At 38.2% G+C, this 16,333-nt stretch overlaps 1 protein-coding gene across 5 annotated transcripts; it reads right to left on the bottom strand.

Moving 5' to 3' along the window:
• Positions 1-7,200: 7,200 nt before the first annotated feature.
• Positions 7,201-14,668, bottom strand: OXSM (3-oxoacyl-ACP synthase, mitochondrial). 5 transcript variants are annotated; one of them, XM_085311773.1, is made up of 3 exons: positions 14,529-14,668; positions 11,205-12,890; positions 7,201-8,664 (listed from the first exon to the last, which is right to left on the bottom strand). In XM_085311773.1, exons 2-3 carry the CDS (start codon positions 12,179-12,181, stop codon positions 8,262-8,264), a joined length of 1,380 nt encoding a protein of 459 aa, XP_085167899.1. In that variant the 5' UTR covers positions 12,182-12,890; positions 14,529-14,668; the 3' UTR covers positions 7,201-8,261. The 5 variants fall into 5 exon arrangements, with proteins under 5 accessions (XP_085167899.1, XP_085167904.1, XP_085167901.1 ...); XM_085311778.1 differs by having other exon boundaries at positions 11,205-12,210; XM_085311775.1 differs by lacking the exon at positions 14,529-14,668 and having other exon boundaries at positions 11,205-12,210; positions 12,512-14,379.
• Between the last annotated feature and the right edge of the window lie 1,665 nt (positions 14,669-16,333).

The raw sequence follows: 16,333 nt of genomic DNA, 5'->3' as shown, positions 1-16,333 counted from the left end.
ATGGTGTTTGTTGTGATGGAAAGGAAAGAGAAATTGCTTACACCAAGGATAATCAGTTATTTCAGACTCTGGATGCACAGAGCTCTTCAGAAAAATTGAGATTTTGCTGCCATCATGTGGTCATCCAGCTTCTGCCCATGACTTTCTGTGTTCAGGAGGAACCATCGTGGGACACCAAGGTGGGATCTATCACCTGTGAGATGGTGGGAAGTGGTCTTCAAAGACACTCAAATGGACGTGCCCTCCTCAGTTTCTTCCTGTGGGGCTGATGATCGACAGTAGTCTTAAATATTTGACATCTTTCATCACTGGAAACATTTTACAACAGTGTCAGYAGCATTAGCTCTCCAGGCTCCACGTGCCCACGTAGAACAGGCTTTYTGTATCCTGCAACTGCAAGGTCACAGCCATTTGGTCACCAAACATCACAGCCAGAGCCACAAACACCCTGGTTACTCCATCATTTCTGGGAACATATACTTATGATGGATATGCCTCTATGGTTTGTTTTATTCAGAGCGGTCAGAAAACCAAGCACACACTCTTCCAGAAGCCACAAGGGATTTTAAAGCTTTCCTTTTGCAAGCTTTTTTTAAATCCTTCCTATTATTATTTTATGTGACTTCACTTCTGTTAACACATTTTGCCAAAGACCTTGTGCTGCAGTAGCCTTTTTTACAACCAGTTTAGTGTTCCTGCATATTAGCTGTCATTTTTAAATTATTGTGCCTCCCACACAGARGAACTGACTATAAGTAATTGATATTGGTATATTTCTTTACAGTGCAATGACTGTAGTTAAAAAAAAATTTTTTTGTTTGTTTGTTTTTTTTACTAAGATAAAATTAATCACCACTGTTACATAATTTGGAGTGATGTCTACTGTCCAAGCAGAAACTATCATACATTTTGCTTAGGTTATAAAATTGCCTTTATCCTAGTTTTTCYTGTCATTGGTTCTAGTTTTAGAAATAGGAGCCTGACTTCTTTTCAAAGGAAGAGTGACTAATGGTATATTCCTAAAACATGATATATCCAGAATTATTTCTAGTCAAAAAGTTTTCTCAAATGAGCCAGTCTATGCTGACTAACCTGAAGAGCCTTTGATCTTGATAGAAATATCCAGAAGGACCAAGAGGAATGTTATCGCTATAGCCTTCGTTACGGGAAATGCAAATTCCAGTTTCAGTTTCCTTCCTCTGTTTTACAAAAGCTAGCTAGTGACTTTAGGCCAACATTACTGCAGAATCCAAATCCCRAGGATACTCTCCCAAAATTATAGGAGTGGGGAGATTTGATTGTTTCCACATGGTGAACAGAAGCCCTGAAAGATTTGCCAAAACACACAAAGGTACTTAAGGATCAAACTTTTTGTTTCAAGTGGAATGTGTTTTATATTTTGAAAACAAAGACAGAGAAGAATATTTATAAATTCATATTTGTAAATTGACCATATCAGTAACTTGACCAAAGTCACAGAGAAAGTCTCTGACAGAAGAAGGATGTAGTCTAGGTCTTTCAAATACCATGCAAGCACTTCTGTCCATTTTTACTGGTACTAAAGAATAAGTTGGGGTAATACTATTTTCACAAGCCATGGAACAAAGACATCCCAGAAAAATTAGTGTGATTAGAATTTTTACATAGCCTAAAAAGCACTAATTATTCTAATTCTGCAGTATTCCCACCTATTCTGCATTTGAAAACACATTGGGTTCCCTCTAATAACTGCACTTTATCATAAAGTAAGGTGATTTATAYTCCAAAGTTTTATTGCTTTAAAATAATGCACATTTTCATCATCCAAACTGACAAAACATAGCAAAAGGTTTTTCTTTTTCAGGTAMTAAGATCTACTGGTAATGTATTATTTATGTGAATTAGGTAAAGAGATGAAAGACTGAAGTCGGGGAAAAAAAAGAAAAAGGGAAAGAACTTAGCATTTCAGTGTACATTAATTTCACACCCTGGTACAGCAACATATATTTTCCACCTCTGAATAAGGCAAGTGTATACTGCTGAATGACCAAATCCTTCAATGTGGAAGAAAAAAAGTAAAAAMCATTCCTTTGACATTGCCCAGGCTACAAATGCTCCAAAAGCAGCTTGAGGCTTTTTCTGCCAAATACATTCAGATTTGGCCCTGGCTTGTTTCTAACAGAAGATCAACATTTGGCTTTAAATATATTTAATTTCCTCAAATATGRATGATATTATCATATTATTCTTCATCAAAATCAATATAAAACTTCACTAAGTAAAAAGTCTGTATTAAACAGTATCAAAATTAATCTCTCAGCAAATTTGTACCATCCACTTTTCACACCACCTGAAGTCATTTACCTCTGCAGTACTGCTCAGCATACTCTTTCCCCAAATCCATTTCCTAGGACACTTCTAGTCAGACTTTAAAACAAATGCAGCTTCTTATATCCTTCATCATGAAGACTTTTCTCTGTATTTTAACAAACATATTCCATCCTCTGACAGTCTTTCGAGTCTGTTTCTGATTTCATTAAATGGGAACAAACTTGAAAACAGAAAGGGAAAAGGAAAGACAAATTACTCTACAAAGAATTAGGAGCAAACTTTCTGCAGCCTTTTGTACCAGCTGATTTCCCATTACACAGCTGGCCCCAAAACCCAAAGGCCTGGTCCCCCAAAGAGCCCACTGCAAAAAACACTCAGACAGAGCGAAGGGACTTGGCCCGAGCCCCCAGGGCGCTGTGCCGCCTGCAACGCGCGCCCGTCCCGTCCCCGCTCGGCCTGGCACACTCAGTACACAGTGCCCCTTCCTGAATTTGTCAGGTAGGACGGGGAGAGTCGTAGGAGAAGAGCGAGCACCNAAAAAAAAAAAAAAAAAAAAACCCTACATGGTCACTTATGACTTGAGAAATCATAAAATCAAAGTACATTTAAAGTTTCCATGCTAGAGAAAGGCAAGCTATCGCTGGCTGATAAGCAGGAAGACGTGTTGACTTGCAACTAAAGAGTCTTTGCATCAGTCAGTTGGCTTTGTGTTGAAGACAAGATTGGGCTATATATGCCTTTGAATAACTATATGCACTTATTCTTAATTTTTTATCACTGTGTTGGAAAGCTTAATGACTTATTGAACAGAAAACTTTTTACTCAGGATTTCCGTCAGGCTTTAGCTGATTTGAACTGATTTGAAATCAGTTAGGCATGCACAAAATATCATTTTTTAACTGCTTAGTTAGTAAAAAGTGCATGCTGATGTCTAAGGAAAAAGCTTTTGAACACTAAACTAAACTAACCTGAGTGAATTGAAGTGAGGAATATATTCTCTCTACGCTTACAGAAGAAGCTACAGATATCCACAACAAAACAGTTTATCCCTTTAACAGACCGTTTTCTAGAGACTTAGTCAGTGATTAACCATGATCAATGTTCGACTTTTGTAAGATTTCAGCACATACGCTGTTTGCATTTTTGTATAATACAATTTTTTGATTAGGTCATTTTAAATAGAAGATTCAAAATAAATTGTCATAATTTCATTTTTTGTTTCAAATTCATTTATTTTTTAAAAGAAAGATGGGTTTAAGAAAAATTTTTGATTCATATCAAGATAGAATTTTAAATAATCTGTTCTCGTCAACCTCCCGCCCCACCAGTGAGTGAGGAATTGGGACTGAAAATTTCTCAAAATGCCGTAAGCATTCTTAGTGTCAATGCACATTTTAACATGGGGCCTGACGTGACCATCAGTAGCAGTCAGGAAACACAATCTTCATTTTTTCATGGGTGGGTGYGTATATTCGGATTCAAGGTTTTTGTAACATCAGTTGGATTGCTAAAAATTATCATAGCTTCAAGGTCAGGTTGTCGAACCACTCAGATATCAGTGCGGTTTACATKCACTATTGGATATTTCTTTCCCCAGACAAATGAAATGAAATTTACATTCCCATCACTTGGTGATTTGTCATAACAGCTCTCAAACCACTAATTTATATTCCCTTTTAACTAACGGAGAAAAAATGAAATACCGGAAGTAAGTTACTGAGAAATTGCCCACTCTTCATTCTCAAATAAGAAACAATCATTCTCAATTTTTTTTTTTTTTTGGCATTTATATCCCTTACCCAAATCCCTAGTACGTCTTCATTTTGCATATCAGGACCCAGATGTGTAAAGCTCTCATTATAAAGTTATATCCTAGAAAATGAACCTAACGGATCTAACAGAAATGTGAACTGCCATCAGCCAAGTACATGGGCACCTTAATCTGAATTTTAAAAGTAGGTGTCTGATTGTTTCGATGAAGTCAGCCAAAAGAAGGCCAATTAAACAAAACTGAGAATYGAGATCTTTGATCTGAGTCCTGGAGCGTTTGCCTTTCCCAAGTGTATCGCATGATTTCAGAACTAATAAAACCAAAATAAGCATTCTACTATCATTTCCAAGTTTTCCTTATCAGTCTAGAAGTAATTCCAAACTTAAGAGCCCAAGTATTAAGCCTTTTTCAGTACAAACTCTGGACCTCTGCACCTCTCATTTGTTAACATGAAGGGTACATTTTAAGGGAAAGCAGTCTGTATTAAAGACTGACAAATCTGCCCGCTTCACAGTCTAACAGCAGAGAAAGACCTGTTTTCCTTTCTTGCTTGCAGCTATTATAATAAAGCAGTAACTAGCAGTAAGTAGTCATTGATCAGCTCTGTGGGGTACGCAATAAAAAGGGATGATTCCAAACAGATACATAAAAATGAAACTTGTACACACAAAATTCAAGTAAATAGGGGTTAAACTTTGGGGCTGTTTTTTTTTCCTATCTTAATTCCCCACAGGGTATACTATTTACCACTGCATCTAGGCCTTTTTAAATTATCCATTATCAAGCTACTTAAATAAACAATCATCAGAAAGTGTTCTTGGTTTAAAGGTTACCTGCAGCAGATTTTTTTAAACTGCAATGAGATGAAGTGAAGCAAAAGCTCTTTTTAGTCATCTGTTTCTATTTTCCTATGTGACAGTATAATCTGGATTTTCAGGGTTAGTACACAAGTGTCTGCATCCAACACTCCTAAAGCCATCATCTTTACTTAGCAGAGGCAAAGGGAAGTATTTCTCTCTACCACAATATTAATTACTGGCCTGTAATTAATACTGTAATTGGAATTAACAGGGTATGTAAAAACATTGGGTGAGTTTAGTAAGACTATACGCTAGGTCCACAACAGTGCAGCAGTATCTAGTCCTCCCAAATTCTACTCTGACTACAAACACCTGAAGAAACATTATCTCCGGAACAAACTCAACAGATGTTTTTTCCAAATTCATGATCCAGCTGCTAGCTGTCTCCTGGAGCCTGACTTCTTCAAATTAATTCCTTTCTGCATATAATTTGCAGATAATGATGTTGCATTTTATATTCTACACTTTATTGCATGCAATCCAGATCCTCGTTCCTTGTGTTGCTATTAATTATCACAAGGTTTGTAGATTTTTTTTTCCTCGACAGCAAGTCCCAAACTCTCTCCAGTTTATAAGCTCTTATGCTTTCCCATTGGTATATGTTATTTTTTGGACTGTTCTTTTTGATGCATTATTCATTTATCTGTTTTAGACTATACTGCTCTTTGCTAGCTCAGTTACTGAAAGTTTAAATCATTTTCTGTCTGCATTTTTCTAATCATTCTCTCTGCCCTTCTACCCAGTAAAGATAGCAAGTGCAAAAAATATGCTGCTTTGTATCATCATTCAAATCATTTGCACAAATATATGAGATTTTAGGGTACTGCAAGCCTTGCCTATTAAAAATCTTTTTGAGAATGTAGGCAGTAGTATAGTTACTATGTATGTATTTAAAATCCACTGCTCTAGTCTGCCGCCTCTTGCACAGGTCAAAGGCTTAGACTGACATTTGCAATAAGAAAACTCTTTTTAGTAAGCTAATGCTCCAGTAGGGATGTCCAGTTTCCCTTCAGGGGTTACTAGGCTAAGACAGTGCTAGAAGGAACAGCCTAAGTCCTTTATTTGTTCTTTGCAAGACAACATAAACCACCAGCGCCACGGCAGCTTCAAGAGTAATTCCATTTTCCTGTTCCTGGGACAAGAAGTCTTTTTCCTTTCTGTGTAACTATTTAAGTTACAGTGCCCCATTTGAATATCTACCTTGCTATTCTTGTCTAAAATTTCAAGAGAATAAAGATAGGTTAGTGTCTACTAAGTCTATCCCCATGCCACATGGAAGAGGTGTAGGCCATGCTGAATGCATATTCCACCTTCATCACTCCTTCCTTGGCTAACGAAGTAATGCAACAAATGAAAATGAATAAAGCTGAAAAAAATGATCCACTGCAAGAAATCTTATGAGCTCCTATATTACTATCTCTTGAATGTCATCTGTGTGGAAGAATGTGTGCAAGTCTACAGTATTTGAAACAATTTATGATGAGAGAAAAGAATTTTAAACGGAGCATGTAACAAAAATGTTCAGTCATAAACTTTGTATTATAACCAAGTAAGTTATCAAGTCACAAAGACTATACAGGCCTAACTTGTTAGTTAGCCTTGCTCTTGTATAAATGGTTCTGAATAATTTCTGTGCAATGTACAYATGAAAAATCTACTCTAAATAAGCAAAAACACAGAATCATCAACGGGTTGCTCATGTTGGGTAAACTACATTATATACATATACAAAACTTTCAGTAAGGTTTACCTTCTGTTTTTGAGCCCTGCATATGCCTCACACTTTCAGCAGCACTCTTTATTTTATACTTTTTAAAATGAACAGTTAATCGTGTTGGGAYGCAGTAGGCTCTGCCTTACCTATTACCAAGGCTAATCATTTTAGATATTAGTGGCTGAGAACTTGAATACTGCATAATTAAAAAAAATGATAAGATCAAAATACCTTTCATTAGTATCTGTATTTTTAGTTACCAACAAACAAGCTGACTAAGGAACAACAGCGAGAGCTTTTCTATCCAGCTCAAATAGAAAACTCAACTGTGTAACCTAAGTCTCAGTTAGTTTGGTATTTCTGTGCCATTTTTATCTCCATTGTCACAACACTGAGCCTGGCAAAGTACTGAGTTGATTTCCTCAGCAAGTAGGAAACTGAAGAGGAAGCAAGACTAGAAACTCTCATCTTCTTTTTCWAGGACTACAGGCACTATCGTTCCTTACATCCACAACTTTATTTACTTAAAACCAAAATGTTAGATTCAAAAAACCAGATCAGACATTTTTGACATGGCCAACTAGAATTGAAATGGTAAATTAAAATAAAAATGGAGGCTACAATTATACTCTATACATGAGATTGACAAATAGCTTGTACTACAGAGGGCATACAGAAGGCACTGTACAAGACCTTTTGCCAGCCAAAATGGGAGAAAAAAAGTACCAATCTCCACTGTTACCTGCACTGATAGGACAATTTTTGCCTGAAAGGTATTCCCTCGTCACACCAACATCAGAACTCCCGACAAAAAAACAAAAACAAAAAAAAAACTGCTGATAAGCAACAGTCTCTCTTTTTAAGACTCAGTACTTCCCACTCCAATGCTTGGCACAGATGACGTGTGCTGTAAACAGAATGCTGAAAAAGAGCAGATACTTGACCCACTCTGGCAGTCTGTAGGCTATGAGATGAGATGAGAACCTACCAAAAGCATGAACATCCATTCCTCCTTTCACTAAATGGAATTGATACTCATATATATTGCCAAGTGGTACTCCATCCTGAGTGCTGAAAAGAATATTGTAGGAAAATTTAGAAAAACGAAAGGACAAAAAGGCATTAAAGAAAATCCACATATGAAAATTTTTGTGTGCATTGTACAAGCAACTCATAGTTCACTTAAAGTTGTTTGGCCCCAAAAATGATGGAGTCAAGAGATACAGTAGTCAGAAACGCAGTAATTCAAATACAGTGTTTATCATTATTTGATCCACTTCTCACAAAATAATGTTATTCAGATTAATTTCTTCAGTTCTCCTAGTCAAAAACAAAAACTTCTTTATCACATAAAGAATAGGTMTTTTATTTATTTTTATTAAAAATAGTAAAGGAAATTCCCTCTCCTTAAAATAATTACTTATGTAAATATGACAGTGAGTAAAGTCCTTATGTAGGAAATAAGTAAGTCTCAAAGCTGCAAAAAATGAAAAAGATCGCATAGTATACACAAAATGTGGCAGTACACAAAATCATTATCAGTGTCATTCTTCATACAGCTATAAAAATTTACATAAAAATTCACTTTTCTCACATACAGTATAAGTTAAACATTTGCAAAGCACAAAGTTGCATTAGTACCACCAAAGCCAAATGAATTTGTGAGTGCAATACGCCGTTTTTCAGTTTTCCACTCCTGAGCTGTTAGTGGAACATAATTGAGATCAAACTCTGCCTCTGTTTTCTCTAAGTTTAGAGTAGGTGGCAAAATTCCATGGTAACAGGACAGTGCTGTAAAAGCTGCTTCAATAGCTCCTGCAGCGCCCAAGAGATGTCCGGTTGCTCCTTTCGTGGAGGAAACCGCAATATTACGTGCATGATCTTTAAAAAGTCTCTTGATTGCCTGATTTTCAGCAGCATCTCCTAGAGGTGTAGAAGTTGCATGTGCATTGACATATGTTATATCTTCAGGTTTGATTCCAGAATCTTTTATTGCTGCAGACATACATCTTTTAAAAAAAAAGACAGATGTTTAATTTCCCATTATATTCTTGTGAATAACACGCGTAATAAAATGAACGCACAAGTACAGACTGTGTGAAAATGTGTATCACATAATGAAAACTTGAATGGCATACTAGAGACAAATAACTACCTGAAATATTACACAAGTTTAGATACCCTCCACTAATTTTCGCTAGCACAGCTGATGTGTTAATGTGACATGCAGCAGAATAGTCCCAGAAATCTCCTTATTGTAAATGAAAGGAAGATTCCCCAGTTATTACATTTTCTTCCCATCAGATTTACATTTTCTCACTTTGCTCACAACACACCTAGTTATATCAAGAAATCAACAACACAAATTGATTCTCCACCCCCCCCCCAAAAAAAAATGGGGACTAAACAGAAATACTGCAATCTTCCTGCAGAGTTTCTTTTGCACTCTTTCTACAGTCTAGAAGACATCTCCTTCCCTTCCCTGGAACAGCAAGGAGATAGCCCACATTTCTATAGGTGAAATAAAATTCAATAATGAAAGTCCCACCRTTCTGCTCTGACATCATATGTTCCATCCTGGCTCCTGACACTCTGTGGACTATGACTGCCTTTATAAAACAAGCTCTTCTATGAAAACCACAGAAAGGCTGACTCCATACTGTGATTTCCTCACAGATTTCCCATAGGGAAAGAAGGATGAATCACGTTTCTCCTTGTACACRCTGCTTAACTAAGTATCGCTGGACAAAGGATCACTGACTGTTTTGAGGTTTATGAAAAAGTAATAGGCAAAAAGACCAAAGCTTCAAAAATAGATAACTCAAGCTTCTGGGTAAATTTTAATGTGTCCAGTACAGTTTTCTACCCTCAGAAGCATCCAGAAGCATCCAGCTTAGCTTGAATCCAAGTTCAGGGACACTCTCTGTCACTAGACAGTAAGCAARTATTCTGGCAAATAAGATTGCTGATCAAGTGTGAGAAAAACACTCATATTAATTTAGGTTAAGTATGTCAGCTGCAAGGAATGTAACCATTGAAGGGTAACAATATATCTTAACTGTACAGAACACTTTATACACACCCTTCTGAGTTTGGTTTTGTGCTCTCTGTTACTGCAGGTTCATTCCAATATACGTATTAGTTTCTAACTAAAATAGTTATTAGAAGATCACAAAAATATATTTCCCTGAAATTTTTTGACATGGTAAATAAAATTGTTAAAGAATAGTACACTGCTACAGTAACAAATTATTTGTATAAAAATGTATTAAAATGTATTATTTCATCTCAAGGTGGAAAGGTTCAACATTTTGGAGATACCAAGATTAATTTTCAACTACTTCCCATTGTGAATCTAATTTATACACTAGTGCAAGCATAAAATTGTATTACAAGGTATTGCCATATCATCACAGAGGGAAACAAATCTGAAAATCTGAGATAAGAAACTCCAGATTATCTAGCTCACACTTAAGTCTTCAGAAAAATTAACTATGAATCAAGTAACATAGAGAGAAATCTGATATTATTACACTTCTTTAAAGTCTGTTAATCCAATAAGGATGCAGGATGCAATAAGGATGTAAAGGACACACCTTTACAATATCTTGCAGAAGTTTGATCTATTTGCACAATGACATATTGAATTCTGTTATTAAACACACATATACATTCAGAATATTGCACACTAGTAAAGCTTTCTGTGTTTGTCAGCAATAGCCTATAAACAGCTTACAAACAGTACTTACATGTGTAACTTAAATTAAAAATTTAATTAGTTGAATAATAAAGGTTGTCATCTGGTTGTGAACTACTTTGGATGAGATTAACAAAGATTAAGTTTTACCATTTTGCCAAAGTGTATTAAAATGTATTTCTGCTGCATCTCTCCATGTAAGCTCTATTAACTGCATCAGAATCTCAACTGAACAAAGTATTTAAACATGAAGGTAGCATAAGCATATAGTTCAAATATTTTCCCTACGAAAATTTGAAGTCTTTTAGAAAAGAGAAGTGACAATCATTGCTAATGACATTTACAGTAATTATGCTAATAAACTAGATTCTCCAAGTACTCTCCAGTTTTTATTATTTAGGAGTTCTTTAGGAACAGCACTGCCCTTATAGAACAAAACAATAGTATGACATATTTAAATGGTGAAATACCAGTTGAAAAGWTTTTTCGTAGTAAGAGAATCTTAAACAACTGGTTTTCTTTGAGTCATTTGTGTAGTCACCAAAAGTAAAATATTTTCACACAGAGAAAGTTTTCATACTTCTGTTCAAAAACATTGATTCTAGCAAGAACTGACCTTTATCCTGTTACTAAAAGAAGAAAATCAGGTCAAAACCTTTCCAGAAACTCATTGTTCAGATTCATTTTTCAGATTTTCGGAAATCTACATACAATTTTTACATTGATACACGAGTAATAGTAATGCAAGATTGAACAACATTTCTGTAGGCAGAGCATACAGTAACAGAAGCAAATGTAGCCATTATAATTAACCTATGAAGTAACCATTACAATTAGCAYGTAGGTTCTTACCTGAATGCACCATCTCCCTCTGGATTAGGTGCTGTTATGTGGCAAGCATCACCAGACAGTCCGTAACCTAAAACCTCTGCATAGATCCTAGCCTCTCTTTGTACAGCGTGTTCATATTCTTCCAACAGCAGCACTGCTGCACCCTCTCCCATTACAAACCCTTCTCTCTGTGAATCGAATGGTCGACATGCCATTTTAGGGTTTGAGTTAAAACCAGTGCTGAGGGCCCGAGCTCTTGCAAATCCAGCCAAGGCCAAGGGACTAATACAAGCCTCAGTCCCTCCAGCCAACATCACATCAGCATCACCAGAGGCAATAAATCTAAAAGAGTCTCCAACAGCATGTGCTCCTGTGGTACAAGCAGTAGACACAGCGTGATTTGGCCCCTTCAGTTGGTATTTAATGCTGATCTGACCTGCTGCCATATTAACTAAAATCTTTGGCACAAAGAATGGGCTGACCTTGTTATAACCCTTTGTTTTAAATAAAAAGGCTGTATCAGAAATCTCTTCCAGTGGAACCATTCCCATTCCAATTGCCACACCAGCTGTTAAGCGGTCCTGTTCAGACTGTGGAGACCAACCAGAGTCTTTTATTGCTAGCTCTGCTGCACCAATTGCCATGACAGTAGCAGAACTCATGGATTTGACCTCTGATTTTGATACAAAGCTTTCTTCACTGAACTGACCCTCCTTATTTCCCCTTGGCACACAAGCAGCCACTTTACAGGGAACGCGTGCATATTCTTCTTCATCTAGTGATGCAATCCCACTGTCTCCTTGGAGAAGGCGGTTCCACACAAACTGAGTCCCCACACCAAGAGGAGACACTAAGCCAATACCTGTGACAACTACCCTCCTACGACATGTATGCAGTGACTTGGTGCTGAAAGCTCTTCTGTGCTTTCTTAAATACTGAAATTTTAGACTCTGGAGATTTGCAAGCTTTAATAGTTTCTGTGAACACTGTGAAATCATGATGGAAATTAATCACTTCATGCAAATTCCTGTAACAGGAAAAAGAAAGACACAAACATAACAATAAAGCAGCCAATGTGAGAAACATTTTAAGTACACGAGGTTAATAACTTTTTTACATGAAAACTTGTTTTCAACACTGCAAAAAGGGATGTAGTTTCTGTCTCTGCTGTCCAGAAGGATATGTGCCACGGCAGATGGCACAGACACACATTCACTTTGCGAATGTCTTTAAGGTGACAGAATGGAAAGAAATGGACTAGTGGGCTCTTTTAGCTTAAGCTGCTAACGAAGGTGACAGCGCACCAGTGTGGACTGCAAGGCACTCACCAGTTTTGTTGCACTCCATCTAGGGCTTTAACTACCAGCTGACTGACGATATCAACAATGAGAAGTAATAACTTCAGCCTTCTGAGGTAGGCCTGAAARAGTATGTCCTACCATTATCGTGTTAAGGATGCCACCATCTTAACCTCTGTGTCAAGTAGAACGGTCTACAAAACTGACTAGCATTAGGAATCAAGAAAGCCAGAAATTATTTCCAGTTCTACCACTAAAGCAATTATATAACTTGGACTAGACTCTTCATCTTTGTATCTCCACCCGTCTTTTTATCTGCCTTGGGGTACTCAGAATGTCAGCTCTGCGGGGTGGCGGCTGCACTGCAAGCATGTTTGAGAAAGATGTATCACAATGGCACACTAAGAGACTGTGATAAAACAAACAAAAAAGTATTTCAGATTACAATCATTTCACACATGCAGACTAATATCTCCACATTGTAATAAAGTTTTTTTTCTTCTAATAGATGTAACTATAAAAATAAAGGATGTTCTAAACACTGTTCTGACTGAAAACACCTTTGCCAACACTGTGATACAGTTATCACAGCACTTGCACCATATCTTGGGACCTGGATACAAACTATTCGATTGCTGGCCAGCAGCCATTAAACATACAACCTGCAGATTTCCCAGCTCCCTTGAACCTCCYGCATTAAGACTGGATTTATCATGCAATATGTCAAGTGACAGTGGAAAACTGCTGCTGAGGAAAAGTACTTCTAGCAGGACTTCCCTGACGAGAGGACCATGCTAAGCAGTAGTGYCTTAGTCCCCTTCTCTCATGCCTTCTCTCTGTCACAGCTAGATCAGAAATTGGTCTAATGCTGGAGCAGGACAGAGGCTATAGCACTATAAGCATGTGGGGTACAGGCTTCAGTAGATCTGAATTTGTGCTGATGCAAATTTTAAATTAATGGGCATTTTTCAGCCCATTGTCATGAGGAATAAGCTTACTTTTTTTCTGCCACTCTATGCAGTTAGGAGAGTCTCTGCACTTAAAAAAGCAAGAAGTTAAACCCACACCTACAACAAAAGAGTACATTTGCTTATTTCCTGCGGTGCTCTTTTCATCTCTGCCTCAGCACATGATTTGACCACCATAACAAGTGTTACTAATATTTGCCTTCAGCTAAAACAGTATTAAAACAGCAAGAGGCTCAACAGTCAAAAGATCTGGTATTACACAGTCAGATATTTTCTGACTCATAAAAGGGGGAACATAATGTCATTAATATTTGGTAAAATAGAAAGAGCTGTATTAGAACCATATGCTCTCACAAGATTAACATACTTTCGATACAAAGATCTACTCTTTTCTACGGCAGCCACAGTACATAGCAGCATTACTTAAAAACAAGAAGCTAGAAATAGTGCTTATTAATGTGCACAGGTTCTTTACAGGAGCCTATTTTAACTTATGATCCAAATTAGTCATTTTAATTATTTTAAACCAGTGAGCCTGCTTTTTCTAAAAATATCAGAGTTAATTGGAGACATATTTAAATTAATACTTATCTAGCAATCACATATGGCTCTTAAAAAAATAAAGGTTAACTGGCTTAAGATAATTAGAATGAGTAATTTGATGCCCCAAAAAAGGAGACGAGCTTTATTCACTATATATGCTGAACGGAAAAATAAATGGGAGCTCATTTCTCCCAGGGAGCAAGAGCTCGTTTTATGTTACCGGGTGTCCCGAGAGGCCGTAACTATTTTTAAGCGTCACGCTGCGGCTCGGCGGGCCAGCCGGGAGGAGCCCCCCGCACACGGGCTGTCGCGGCAGCGGTCGCAGCCGCCATGGCGCCTCGGCGCCCGTTGCGCAGCGCCCCTCCCCGCCGCGGCCCCTCACGTGACCCCGCCCTCCGCCGCACACCGCCTCGCCGCTGACGTCCCCGCCTAGAGCCGCAGCCGCCAGCGTCGTCCGCGGCGGAGCGGGGATTAGCGCCGAGGAAGACGATCAGTCCTCCCCCTCCCTCTTTCCCTAACGGCGCAGGAGCCCTCACCTCCTTTGGGTKCCTTCTCTCTCTCCCTCTGCCCGTCCTAGCCCGCAGAGGCCACGCCAGTACCTCCTCTCCCCCCCCAGGCCGCTATGGTTCGCTCTGCCTCCCTCTCTGTTCCTATCGCGCCGGGCTAAACCACACGGGCAAGGCGGGGAGGCTGCAAGGCGGTGCCTTAGCAGTCGATCCCCGATGTCAAGATTGGCGAGAAGCCGCCCGAACGAATCGGGCAATCGGCGCTGGACTGTACGGCCCGGAGGGCGGCGGCGCGGAGRGAGGAGCCGCGCTCAGCGCCGGGCAAGGGGCAAGCGTATAAATAGTGAAGGGAATGGGAAATGGCTTCCTTCCAAAACCCTCCCCCAACGCGCAAAGGAAGATTAAAAACAAAACAAAACGCTAAAACAACATAAACCCTGAGGTCCGAGGGGAACGGTTTACAAGAGACCGACGATTTTCCCATTAGTTTCTTTAATATTGCATGCATAAAGCAACAAGTTTCAGCATTCAGCATTTAGGAAATGTCAAAATTCAGGTTATCTGTGGAAATCAGTATGCAATAATGTAACTCAAGGGCACCACACATGCTTGCACGRGGGGCCATTCAAGACTGCACAGTCTATTCCAGACCCATTTTATATTTCACCTGAATTAATGCATTCAGATAGTTTTCCTAACTGCACATCATCTGCTTGCTCTACTCCCAGTCCTGTGTGATCCCCTTCTATTAGCTGTACATCTCAGACCCCCATTTTTCATTAACTCTCCAACTTCATGGCTACATTCCTTGAAAATGTTTGCTCCTCGATCCAGATGCTGAAATGCCAGCAGAGAAGACATAAGAGATAAGTAAAAACAGATTATTGCTGATTATTGTAAAATAATCAGTAAAAGCTGATTATTGACTAGATGGGAGACTATTGAAAAATGTATGTTCAACTACTGCAATGTCACAAATACAGATAAAGTAAACCATTCGTCGTCGTTATTTCCAAATGCTGGAACCACAGTGTGTGATGTGAACTGAGACGAAGCAGGCAGTCACACCTGACATGACGTGTCAGAACAACAAGACAGTGGCAGCGTACTTTAAATACATGAAGCACAGGAACTATCCTATCAGAGCATAAAATGGGTGCCAAAGTCTCGACATAGACTTGAAGCATCAACGACAGGAAAAAAGAAAAAACACAGAATGAGATGCCAAAAAGGAAGGAAACGCACYATTAAACAAAGAATAATAAAGACAGAATTTGCAGGAAATGAAGTCTGTATTTAATTTCCCTTTGGAAATAATGTTCCTTGGACATTTAAAGTGTTCATAATTTTGTTGATTCCGATACTTGGTTTTCTTTTTTTTCCCCCACTACTTTGCTATCAGCACTTTCAAAGCTTTATTTAGAAATGATACACCTATGTTAATTTAATATTGCACAAGAACCTCAGGCTTCCAGCACAACAGGTATGCTAGAAGTAGAGCAAAATATATGCTAGAAATATAGCAAAATATTTAATCTTTAAATTTGAGACAGCAGGCCAACATTAACAGCCACATAACTTTATGAAAAACATGGAGAGGAAGTTAAAGGCTGAACAAGAAGTCAAACAACGTGGCACAGAACTTCGAAGTTGATTTTTTTTTTACTATCTTTGTACCAATCCCATGACTTTGAGGGCTGAATTAATGACTTTTCAACTTCTATGGTTGGCAATATTATAGGAATAATAGCTCTGAACCTAACAAATGTGAAATAAGTTTAATCTCAGCTTTTATACGGCATAGGTACGATCATAAGAATTGCACAGAATCGCAG

This window comes from Rhea americana, unplaced genomic scaffold (genome assembly GCF_003343005.1).
Source record: "Rhea americana isolate MKP2758 unplaced genomic scaffold, rheAme1 scaffold_35, whole genome shotgun sequence".
Taxonomy (NCBI): Eukaryota; Metazoa; Chordata; class Aves; order Rheiformes; family Rheidae; genus Rhea; species Rhea americana.
Note: the sequence above shows the minus strand (reverse complement) of the source record. Positions and strands in the feature narration are given on the sequence as shown.

Excerpts from the sequence above, each read along its gene's own strand:
- OXSM (XM_085311773.1), bottom strand. The coding sequence starts at position 12,181 with ATGATTTCACAGTGTTCACAGAAACTATTAAAGCTTGCAAATCTCCAG. Across the intron at positions 8,665-11,204 it reads GAGGGAGATGGTGCATTCAG|ATGTATGTCTGCAGCAATAA; the intron begins GTAAGAACCTAC and ends TTTTTTTAAAAG.